Genomic DNA, 13,227 nt, shown 5'->3' on the forward strand with positions numbered 1-13,227 from the left:
TTATGTTCTTTAAAAACTTATATATTTCCACAACGAGTAACAGTGTAAATTTTGACATAACCGTCAAATTCTAGTGAAAATTAACAATTTTAAGGTCAACGATACATATCACGATAAAGTGTCAATATTTTTAATGATGCTTCATTATTGTTTAGCTCTTTTCTATATTTTGGAATACAAACTGTTAGAAAAGGTCTGTGTGCAGAGGCAAATTGTTAGTTGTGTAATGTCATTGAAGATGTAACACAGATCATTTCAAAATGTAAATTTTATGAAAAATAATGAACTTCTAGCAAAATTACATTTAGTAATAAAGCTGGACCCTATTTGATTTTTATTTGAAAACAGTAACAGATTATTCAAGATTTGGAACATACTTCATAAGATCATTAGAGTGAGAGATGATGTGATGTAAATGCACAAATGTATATTATTGTTATGGGTAAGTGGTCTTTGAAACAGTAAATATTGATTGATTTATCCTGAGCAAAGAGTGTGTTATGTATACTGGACAAAAATAGTTAGGGATATATGTAAATTTTGAAATTATGAAAATTATCTTTATAATCATTGACACACTGATAAAATATCGACAATAAAAATACCAATATCCCTAACTTATTTTGTCCAGTATATAATGATGTATGTTAACTGTAGTGTGACAGCTACAGTGTGTTATTGCAGATTGCTCATCAGCATCTTCTCATCTTACACCGGCTCACTAATTAACAAATCCTTATGAATCTGTTTGCAGCTGCAATTTACGAAAATAGTTTGACATGTATCATACACAGAGTACTCAGTAACAGGAAAGATATCCCAACAAGGTTTAGTGAGGTTAGGTAATGCAAGTGTAAACCAAACACTTTTGAGTCTACCATTACTGCCTTGTCCTTCTACACTATTGCTGTATACATTTTTATGGTATATGCTTACCTGACCAGAAATAGCTTGACTAGAGTGGCTTAATGCTCAGACAATCCAGTAACTTGTTACTCATTAAGTGTTGAATTTATCTAGGATTTTATACTAAAGTGCATTTGGCAAGCATCTTTGCTGGTAAAAACTAATAATTGTTGTCAAAAATATGTTGGTTTCTTTTGTTATTGTTTGAAAATAAGCATTTCGGCCTTCTCCTATCTATTGGTGTTGTTATGGATGAAATGCAGGTTGCTTACATAAGACATGACATTCTTTGGCATTGCATATGACTATAAGTATATTAAATGGGAAATTTGTAATTCCACTTTTGGAATTTTGCTGATGTTGGCAAGAAACATGAGGCTGGATATTGACCTCTGAGTGAGTGAGTGAGTTTAGTTTTACGCAGCACTTGGCAATATTCCAGCTATATGGTGGCGGTCTGTAAATAATCGAGTCTGGACCAGACAATCCAGTGATCAACTGTTGACCTCTGACCACATCTCCATTACTGCCTGTAACTATGTCCTTGTCCAAGCATCCCAGCTGCTAACTATGTCAGGGTCAGCACATGTTATAAAGTAACAACTTTCTGGATTACATATGGACCTAAGTAATCTGAAGTCAAGACTGTTTACTTGAGAGAAAAGTCCTGCAGGGTGTAACTGCTGGTGTTTGAGTGACCTTGTCAAACAGACCTGTAGTTAGTATATCAGGGAGTGTTAGAGAGAGGGTAAACAATTAATGTCTCTTGGACATTACTTCAGCCATGATAAAGTGAGTGAGTTTGGTTTTATGCCGCTTTTAGCAATATTCCAGCAATATCATGGCAGGGGACACCAGAAATGGTCTTTACACATTGTACCCATGTGGGGAATTGAACCCGGGTTTTCAGCGTGACGAAGCAAACACTTTAACCACTAGGCTACCCCCACCGCCCCCTCAGCCATAAAGTGACAAAGTATTATGAGAGGGTAAGCATTAAGAACACTATAAGAAGTGGATAGCACTACCAGATGCAGAGTGGAGATGTTTAGTTTGTCCTGGTACAATTGATTGTAATTGTATATACTCAGCCACATATGTTTTGCTGGGTTAGAATTAATCTTCAATGCTTGTCATTAGAGGTGATCCGCTGGTCACATTTGATGACTCAGTTATGCATGTCATCATAACCCAGCCCAGTAGGTCCATGCTCATGATGTCGATCACTAGATATTCTTCCTCAAATTGGATTATTTACTGGCTGGCACATTCATGGCACATTCTTTAGTGTGGCATTAAACAATACACAAACATATGACCCATGCCGACATGACACCCAAGAGCGTGCTAACTTACTAACTTGCTTGTGTGTAATGTATTTTTGCACATTATCATTTTCATTGTCCAGTGGTTTTATCCCAACTGACCAAACCTGGACAGATACATTATCGTATTACACATGTGTGATATGCTTTAACATATGATTTGAGGATTTGCTGGTGGCAGTTTAAACCAAGCTGTAACAAGATAAAATCATGTTTATTTGCCGTGTATCAAGTGTTTATTGAAGTATCTGACCTTTGACCTATCACCTGTGGTCATATAAGGATACTTTACACTTATTGATTGATTGAATATGCCACAAAATATCAGACCTTCTTAAACTGATGTTCCGGTTGCTAGAAACTCCATGTAGTATCTACAGATTAATGAGGAATTGATTAGCGTGACTAGTTGTGAATGTCTTTGTTTGTGTGAGTGACAAGGAAATGGTATGAACTTTGGTCAATCTGAACATTGTATCGTACACTGAGCAAGGGTATTCACTAAAGGCATGACCGTGTCTTATTTGAGCCATCACGCATCAGTTTGTAAGCAATTATCACCCAGGGAGTGTGAACAGCAGAAAAATATACAATGTCATAGTTAAAAATAAAATTATACTCTGAAGGACAGGATGCAGTGTCTTCAATATCCTGCACACACACAAAACTCGTTTCTTACCTAACAAAAGAATGACCCTTTCTGACCCATAAAGATCCGGGTTAGAATTGGTCTTCAGCAACCTATGCTTGTTGTAAGAGGTGACTAATGGGATTGGGATATCAGGCTCTGGTTGACACATGTCATTGTATCCCAGTTGTGTAGATCGATGCTCATGTTGTTGATCATAGGATTGTCTGGTCCAGACTCGATTATGTAGAGACCTTGTCATATAGCTGGAATATATTTTTGTGTGGCTTCAAACAAGAAACAAACAAAATAACCCTTTCTATGTAGTGATAAACATAAGCGTAAAAAGAATCTTGTGTCAAATCAGCTGCTTGGAATCATTCATTCACTGTTACATCTTACCCAAAAAAATTCTGTCATCTAAAATGTGTGTGTATCTCAGTTCATGCCATTCCTGGCCTTTGTATAATTTTATGGTGAATTGAGACGTGTTTCATGAGCAGTGGTTTGTGATACATATTGTATTGTGATCTTCTGTGAAGGTGCACCTTCTTTAGTAATCATGGTCAATGTTTGCTGAACGGAAACTGTCAGTGGGGGCATTAGTTCTATGTGTTACCTCTCTGTTTGCAGGTGTATGTTGAAACCACGTTTAGCGCAGGTAGTGCAGTGTCTCCCATAACCAAGATACGTGTCAGTAAGTAGACCTGTTGTCAGTCGGGGCAGGTGGGTGGCTGAGTGGGCGGTGTGCTTGCTTGTCATACAGTGAGCCTAGGCTTGACTACATTTAGGCCGTTTCCATGGAGTAGTGGTTGGAGCGTCCGCCCGGAGCGCGGAAGGTTGCAGGTTGGATCCCCGACCGCGTCATACCAAAAGACGTTAAAATATGGTACTTGTTGGTCCCCGCCTGGCACTCGGCATTAATGGGTACATCAAGGACTGGTCGGCTCAGAGTCAGTATAATGTGTCTGAGTGGGGTATTCATGCTTCACTCAGTGGGCTATCACTATAAAACCAGCTTAAGTCTGGGCTAGTACAAGCCGCCGCACATACACATACACACGCATGCATGTCGTCATATGAGCGAAATATTCTCAAGTACGACGTTAAACCCAATTTCACCTCACCTCACCTTGACTCCAGTTATGTATACTGTTTAAATGTCATCAACTCTTGGTTATAACCCTAAAGATTTTCTTTGAATCATAAAGTACCCAATTCATTTACATGTTTTTGTAATAACTTTTGCTAGCATACACACATCTAACATCTTTTTTTCTGCATGGTTAGTGATTTTACAGGCTAAATATACAGGATTGTTGTAACTTTTAAGAAAAAAAAACATGTTGCTGTAATGTTCACTGTAGTTAGTAACAGTCACTGTCCTCAGCCTGTGCCAAGAAATTTGACTTGTCAAGGCCAAACTTGTCCTTCCAAACAATGTTCAGCTGATTTACTCCTTTGTCCTTACATATAAGCTAAGCTAAGCTAAGCTCAGATTACATGACTGAAACAATTTTCCTGGAGTTTCTGGACTGGTGACATAAGACAAGCTTGTTAGTGTGTATAATAATGGCCAGAATAACTGACACTTGTCCACTTTGGAATGATCAGCATGAATTTGCTTTGTTTCGATCTCTTGAGAAATTAATTGAAATTAATTTCAATATAAACACTCAGAAATGCATATATCATGACTTTAGTCTTCATTCGGTGAATATGGTAAGCCATGTGAGAATATCGCTTGAATCTCTTGAAATTGTTAGGCAGAATACATCCGCTCTCTTGAGATTGTTTACCAGAATAGATCTTCGCTCTTCAGAATGTTGGACAGAATAGATCCACTCTCCTGAGATTGGACAGAATAGATCTTCTCTCGTGAGATTATATGACAGAATAGATCCACAATCTTGAGGTGGAATTTCAGATTAGATCTGCACTCTTGAGACTTTTGGACAGAGTAGATCCACTCTCATGAGATTGTTGGACAGAATAAATCCTATCTCTTGAGATTGTAGACCAGATTATATCCACACTCTTCAGGCAGTTGGACAGAATAGATCCACTCTCGTGAGACTGGTGGACAGAATAGATCCACTGTGAGATAATTGGACAGAATAGATCCACGCTCGTGAGACTGGTGGACAGAATAGATCCACTCTCGTGAGACTGGTGGACAGAGTACATACACTCTCGTGAGATTGTTGGACAGAGTAGATCCGCTCTCGTGAGATTGTTGGACAGAATAGATCCACGCTCGTGAGATTGTAGACCAGATTAGATCCACACTCTTCAGACAGTTGGACAGAATAGATCCATTCTCGTGAGATTGTTGAACAGAATAGATCCACGCTCGTGAGATTGTAGACCAGATTAGATCCACACTCTTCAGACAGTTGGACAGAATAGATCCATTCTCGTGAGATTGTTGAACAGAATAGATCCACGCTCGTGAGATTGTAGACCAGATTAGATCCACACTCTTCAGACAGTTGGACAGAATAGATCCACTCTCGTGAGATTGTTGGACAGAATAGATCCACGCTCTTGAGATTGTTGAACAGAATAGATCCACACTCTTCAGACTGTTGACAGAATAGATCCACACTCTTCAGAGAATGTTGGACAGAATAGATCCACTTCGTTGAGACTGTTGGACAGAATAGATCCACTCGTGAGATTGTTGGACAGAATAGATCCACTCTCTTGAGATTGTTGAACAGAATAGATCCACACTTCTTGAGAATAGATAGACCAGATTAGATCCACACTCTTCAGACAGTTGGACAGAATAGATCCATTCTCTCGTGAGATTGTTGGACAGAATAGATCCACTCTCGTGAGATTGTGGACAGATTATATCCACACTCTTCAGATTGTTGGACAGAATAGATCCATTCTCGTGAGATTGTTGAACAGAATAGATCCACTGCTTCGTGAGATTGTAGACCAGATTAGATCCACACTCTTCAGACAGTTGGACAGAATAGATCCACTCTCGTGAGATTATTGGACAGAATAGATCCACTCTCGTGAGATTGTTGAACAGAATAGATCCACGCTCGTGAGATTGTAGACCAGATTATATCCACACTCTTCAGACAGTTGGACAGAATAGATCCACTCTCGTGAGATTGTTGGACAGAATAGATCCACTCTCTTGAGAATGTTGGACACAATAGATCCATGCTCTTGAGATTGTTGGACAGAATAAATCCACACTCGTGAGAATGTTGGACAGAATAGATCCATGCCCTTCAGATTGTAGATCAGATTAGATCCACACTCTTCAGACTGTTGGACAGAATAGATCCACGCTCTTGAGAATGTTGGACAGATTAGGTCCACACTCTTTAGACAGTTGGACAGAATAGATCCACTCGTGAGATTGTTGGACAGAATAGATCCACTCTCTTGAGAATGTTGGACACAATAGATCCATGCTCTTGAGATTGTTGGACAGAATAAATCCACACTCGTGAGAATGTTGGACAGAATAGATCCATGCCCTTCAGATTGTAGATCAGATTAGATCCACACTCTTCAGACTGTTGGACAGAATAGATCCACGCTCTTGAGAATGTTGGACAGATTAGGTCCACACTCTTTAGACAGTTGGACAGAATAGATTCACGCTCTTGATATTTTTGGACATTGTTTACCAGAATAGATCCTCACTCTTGAGATTGTTGACCAGAATTGATCCACATTCCTGAGAATGTTGGACAGAATATATCCTGTACATTATAAGGACTTGGTAGTTACAATGTGACATGACTTATTATGTATCATTTTGTCTCAGCACTGTAGTGCAAACCATAAGCCATCTGCAACTGGTTCAACTGGCCCTGGCTGTCAGTTTTAGAGGCTGCCATAATATTGCTGGACTTCTGCTGGCTGGCGAAACAACATTTCTTTGGTTTGATTTTCTTATGCTATTGCATCAGTAAGCTAATGTGCAAATAAATATTGTCATTTGATTGGTGACTTTGTGTGTACAGATGATGATCATGACAGCGCCTTCGGGTCCGTGGACTACTCCACTCCAACCACGTTCTCCCATGCTGACAGTATCGAGTCCAGTGGGGTAAGTTATTGCACCCTGGTCATTGGAACATATTGGGCTGAAAGGTTATACAATGTATGGAGGATATTTAGCGTCTCTGACAAATATGCTGTTTATCTCATCTCATGAGGTTGTTAGAATTGATCTTTCCACCTCACATATGTCAATTCTAACTACCGGCATTTTACTTGGTAAACATCAATAAATATTTTATGTATTATATGATCCAAGCTGTTTTTGCATGTAGTTGCATGAGAAGTTGAACAGATTCCATTATGGATTGTATTGGGTAAGTATGTAATACACACTTAGGTCACAAACATGAAAAGTTATAACCGTTCAGGGTTGTATCTTGACCTATCTTTCAATATACAGGTATAGCTTTCTGGATCCAATGTGACATTTGTGCTTATTGCCGATCAAACAATCAAGAACCCTGCATTATTTTAAATGACATAGACAAGTAGTATGTCTATTTATTGGAGAAATCATTAGAATCCGAAGATTCTGGAAGTTAGAATGATTTCTCCAACTTAGTTCATAATTTATGGCTAGGGGGTAGGATGAGGCTTTTAAGAAGGGGGTGGGGGCATGTTTTTGGGATGTAGGGGTGACAAAATTATTAACAGTTCCTTTTGATATATTATGGTTTGTATATCGTTTCTGTACAGTTAGCATGGCGGTCAGAATGGCCAGTGAAATCATGGCCCAGTCAGTTGCAATAACAATAGCATGACTTTATCATGGTAATAAAAGTAGCTAGTGAAAATCTGTGGGATTATGTCAAGGTTAGATTTGTTGATTATACAAAGTAAGGAAGTTTTTCAAGCATTTTGAGTACTTATTGATTATTGAGTGTTATATAATTAATCCTTTTCCTAGTCCAAATTATGAATTGTTATGGTTTTGTCATACTTAAATATTCCATTACCACTTACTTATCAGTAATATCTTTGATTCTTGAGACAAGAAAGTATTACTTTTTAAAAGTCACTATAATATAAAACTATAGATTGATTTTTTTTTCATATGCATATATTGTATCATAAACTAGTTTAAAGTAAATGTAACAGCAATATTGTGTGGTTGCATCTCGCAGTAATTAACCTTACTCAAATATGTCCTTTCCTTAGCATCACTGGCCTCCCTTTGGTATTATGTTCAGCATGCACAAGCAGACTATATTGTTCAGTCACACTATATATTTATATCCCATCCATATCCAATCTGGGTACCATACAGCAGAGGCATTGTGTGAGATGATAAGGAAGTTATGTGTGTGGTGTCATTGTCTTAGTAGATGTATTCCGGGTTACTACTACAAGGAATGTATGTAGTACTTGAACTGACCCGACATGGACGTGGAAGTGTTAGGGAACATGGCTGAATATACCTTGATTGAAACTTTGATAAGAAGAGTAAGTGTTTCTTATTCTCATGTCCGTGCTGTTTAAAGAAACTTGTTGCATGTTTATATGATGATTTTGCATACATTTGCATACCAAATTTTTTATCCATCTTTGAATAATTTCCTTGATAGTTCAAAATATGTACGGACGACAATGAATAGGATATACAGTAAACTGCATTGCTAGTTTTTGTTCGCTATTACCTAAGTTTACGGAATTTGTATCAGGTATCAGTGATCCGAGTCTGTGACTGGCTTCATTATGTTGTGCCATCTTACCCACATGATGATGTTACCCGTGAAGGTCCGGGTTAGAATGTTGATCTTCAGGAACCCATGCTTGCCGTAAGAGCTGAATAACGGGATCGGGTGGTCAGGCTCGCTGACTTAGTTGACACATGTCTTGGTTCCCAATTGCGCAGATCGATGCTCATGCTGTTGATTATTGGATTGTCTGGCCCAAACTCGATTATTTACAGACCGTCGCCATATAGCTGGAATATTGCTGAGTGCGGCATAAAACTCAACACTTTCACTCACATGATGATGTGGACTTTTGCTCATAACATCAGCCACTGGATTGTCAAGTTTAGACTTGATACTGACAGGGTGCCATCAAGAGAAATATTCCTGAGTCTGACATTGTACAACAAGGAAACAAATACAAAATTGGTTTCAGTAAACTGTTTAACAGATTTGTGAAATACCCAGACACACTTGCTGCATGGACTGCAGGTCTGTTCATACTGAATTGTCAAAAGTAATGAAAACTACTCACCATTTACAGAGTTTTCAGTATAGCTGATGTTGATATACCAATGAGATGTATATTCTATCAACAGCTTCCAGGGGGGCTGCAGATCCCGAGTCCAGGACATAAAAGGTCAGGGTCGAATGTCTCTAACCGATCACTAATGTACGAAGAAGAGGAAGAAGGTACGTAAATCATTAAAGTTGTATTTTGTTTAATTTAAATGATAAAAGAGTGCGTTTTAACCAATCATAGCTTGATAATATGTCGGACAGTTTAGTTTGCACTCTGTTCATTTCCTGGTTTCAGTAATGAATTTGAAACTTCCCAGTAAGGAAATAATAAAGACCCTGACTAATAAGGAGTTATCTTGGCTACACTTTCATAGTGCACTGTTAGTTGATATTTCTGGATGATGAGGGTATGTATGTTGTAGATAGTAATTAATTGTATCTTTCTGTAACTCCAAGATTGTATAGTGTGTTCATTGCAAGGTGTTTATTGGAAGGAATTGTTTTTAGTCTGTAATTTGGAAGAATAGTGTGAGTGGTGTACTTATTTATCCCAATTTTGCAGACTTATATTTATTTAGGGGCATCGTTTAGTTAACAAATGTTGTGTCTCACAGGGATAGAAATGATCTCTGAGCCATGAGCTGAGTGTGCTTGTTAAATGATAAAAGTATCAGAAGGGCTTCCATAATTTCAAGTGTTACTAGTAATAGCACTTCATGTTTATAGTTAGTTATATAAGTTTTTATAAGTAAACTGTGTACCAGTGTCTTTGCGTGTTATCGCTGTTCAGTAGACTTGTAATTAATTTCTGCCCTTCTATATTTATCTCACACAGAATGTATAACATTAGGTTGTGGGCTGTATATGGAGGGGAGATGTAATGATACACTGAGGCAGCAATATGACATTTATCTTGATATTGGTGTAATGCGATTTGTATCCCGATACAGTACTTTCATTTCAAAATTCATATTCTCTCCCATTCTGCAGGTGAATCACAACCCTGATTCATTTGTTTTTACATCTCAGAATGTGGAGATGGGATACTGGACAGGAAGAAACATATCAGCTTGGGTGCACTGTACAGATTCTGCTGTTTATAGCCAACCAGTCATCATGATATGGCTGAAATAGTGCCGATGTGAAGTAAAATTTTAACTCTCACTATAGCCAACCAGGAAATGCTAGAAAATCTGCATAAACTGGTTCCTCGTATTGCAATACAGTGTTGTACATTGTTATTGTAACATCACAAGTCACATATTTCTAGATATTATTTGACTATTTGTAAATGCTGGCATTGTTTGTTTTCAGGAGATACTGGTCTTTGTTGACCCTCCAAACAAGAAGTTATTTTGTCGTAGCTCATGTGGGGTATGTTACCTGTACATTAACCTGCTTTCAATGTGGGCTTTCAAGGATCCTGTGATAGCATCATGTGGGGTATGTTACTTGAGTTATAGAAGCTGAGGTGTTGTGCCTACCCTGTACATTAACCTGGTTTGTGATAGCATCATGTGGGGTATGTTACTTGAGTTATAGAAGCTGAGACGTTGTGCCTACCCTGTACATTAACCTGGTTTGTGATAGCATCATGTGGGGTATGTTACTTGAGTTATAGAAGCTGAGGCGTTGTGCCTACCCTGTTTGTGACATTAACCTGGTTTGTGATAGCATCATGTGGTTTGTGATAGCATCATGTGGGGTATGTTACTTGAGTTATAGAAGCTGAGGCGTTGTGCCTACCCTGTACATTAACCTGGTTTGTGATAGCATCATGTGGGGTATGTTACTTGAGTTATAGAAGCTGAGACGTTGTGCCTACCCTGTACATTAACCTGGTTTGTGATAGCATCATGTGGGGTATGTTACTTGAGTTATAGAAGCTGAGATGTTGTGTCAGTGGCAGCAACAGACTTGTACATTAACCTGGTTTGGGATAGCAGAAATAGTCATTTGTCAGGGGTAGACACATACATAAGTCTGTCTAGGTAGCCTCGTGGTTAAAGCATTTGCTCATCACACTGAAGTCATGAGTTTAATGCCCTATATGGGTACAATGTGAGAAGGCCATTTCTGGTGTCCCCTGCTCTGATGTTGCTGAAATATTGCTATAAGCAGCATAAAACCTCACGCACTCACTCACTCACTCACTTACTGTGAGCCCATGTTTGTTTAAATCCACTGGACGTAGTTGTTGTCTACTAAAATCTAGGTGTTCTACAGAAACCACTAGTCTGAAATGAAATTCTGATTTGACTAATGGTTTCAACCCCTGTCAGTGTATGTGATTTGAAACTAATGGAGGTCCATACAGTCTCCCCGATTCTGAAGCAACATATTTCCTAAATCTTAAGTTATGTTATTATGAGGTGCTCAGAGGAACTTTACAAGGACCCTGACCTTCATGCTTGGTATGAAACGCTGTACACCATAATACCCGCAGAATGTGTTCAGTTGGTCTACACAGTGAACCGGGGTGTTGGGTCACCCAGTGGTGGAAGTGTTAGTTCATAATGCTGAAGACCTGGGTTTGATCCCCCCACATGTGAGCAGTGTGTGAAGCACATACTTGCTTTGCCTTGCATGACGTGGCAGTAGAACTGTCATTAGTTGTGTAAACCCAACTCACTCACTTTCAACATGTGAATCTAATTTGTGCTCAACTTTTTTCTTATGTGTCAAGTAAAAACATGTGAATAGTCTATTATTGCCAAATATCCTGTGAAGATCCGGGTTAGAATTGATTATCAGAAATCCATGCTTGTCGTAAGAGGTGACTAACGGGATCGGGTGGTTGGGTGTAACTGATGCTCATGATGTTGATCACTGATTACAGACCGCCGCCATATAGCTTGAATATTGCTGAGTGCGGCGTAAAACTAAACTCACTCACTCACTTAATAATATGCTTATTGTAATCTATATCATTCTTCATAGAAATTTCTATTTTCAGCATACATATTGTCGGAAATGCATCGATGGAAATACAGATGGTTTGTATTATTTTATTATGCTTTTCCATTAAAATATTCAGTGAAATACCAGTATTATATTTTCCAAATGTTTTGTAATAAAAGTGTTAAGACCTGAGACGTGACAAAGCAGCTGCATGTGAATCATATTAAGGAAAGGTTTTTCCTGTATTTGACAAGCAACAATGCTGCTTTACTTTGTTTTTCATACCCTCTGATAATTGAACATCGTTCTCAGGCTTGTGCCAAGTGGAAAAAAAGGCTTTTGGTGACCTATGTATAAATTTGATTGACCAATATACAAGGTCAGGGTCACAGTGATATATGTCTTCCATTAAAATGTCATCTGCAGATTAAAGTCCAATTCATGAAGTTGTAACATGATGAAGTTGCTTGAGGTGTTTCCTTGAAATCTGAGCTATCCTGCTGCAACCACAACAGGTTTTGTCAACCTCACACTTATGGACTGTGTGGAATTTGATGAAAGTTAAGCACATGGTCTCTGGCCAGTTCATATCTGAAATGACCCGTGAAGGTCCGGGTTAGAATATTGATCTTCAGTAACCCATGCTTGTCGTAATAGTCTGGTCGGATGGGTACAGTATTCAAGTCCCGTGAAGATCCGGGGTAGAATAGGTCTTCAGCAACCCATGCTTGCCACAAAAGGCTACTATGCTTGTGGTAAAGGCGACTAACGGGATCAGGTGGTCAGGCTCGCTGACTTGGTTGACACATGTCATCAGTTCCAAATTGCGCAGATCAATGCTGATGCTGTTGATCACTGGATTGTCTGGTCCTGTCTCGATTATTTACAGACCGCCGCCATATATATTGCTGAGTGTGGCATAAAACTAAACTCACTCATATCTGAAATTGTAGGGCTTACATAAAACATACTTACCAATGTGAATATGGTATGAATGCATATTGCCCTCCAACTGTTGGGTTTTCCTGAACCAAATTGGTAGTCACCACACTGTATCAGAACAAAACTACAAAACTGGGGCCCAAATTATGTATTTTCAGCATCCTATCAGGCCATTTGGGGGTCCAGTAAAGTGATGTCATAGTGTAGTGTACTGTACTTTAATATGTAATAGTTGCATCTGTAACAGATCAAGCACATTTTGCTTAAATGTGTTTACTTTTCCCAT

At 38.7% G+C, this 13,227-nt stretch overlaps 1 protein-coding gene across 1 annotated transcript in view; it reads left to right on the top strand.

Annotated features, from left to right (window-relative positions):
* LOC124288118 (E3 ubiquitin-protein ligase TRAF7-like) overlaps positions 1-13,227 on the top strand; it is a 154,621-nt gene that overhangs the window by 2,106 nt on the left and 139,288 nt on the right. Inside the window, 5 exon segments of the mRNA XM_046724682.1 lie at positions 3,493-3,556; positions 6,861-6,946; positions 9,176-9,266; positions 10,411-10,541; positions 12,055-12,094. Of these exon segments, the coding sequence (XP_046580638.1) occupies positions 3,493-3,556; positions 6,861-6,946; positions 9,176-9,266; positions 10,411-10,541; positions 12,055-12,094 (412 nt within the window).

The sequence above is a fragment of the Haliotis rubra genome, unplaced genomic scaffold, assembly GCF_003918875.1.
Source record: "Haliotis rubra isolate DU_JTF1 unplaced genomic scaffold, ASM391887v1 Scf412, whole genome shotgun sequence".
In the NCBI taxonomy this organism is placed as follows: Eukaryota; Metazoa; Mollusca; class Gastropoda; order Lepetellida; family Haliotidae; genus Haliotis; species Haliotis rubra.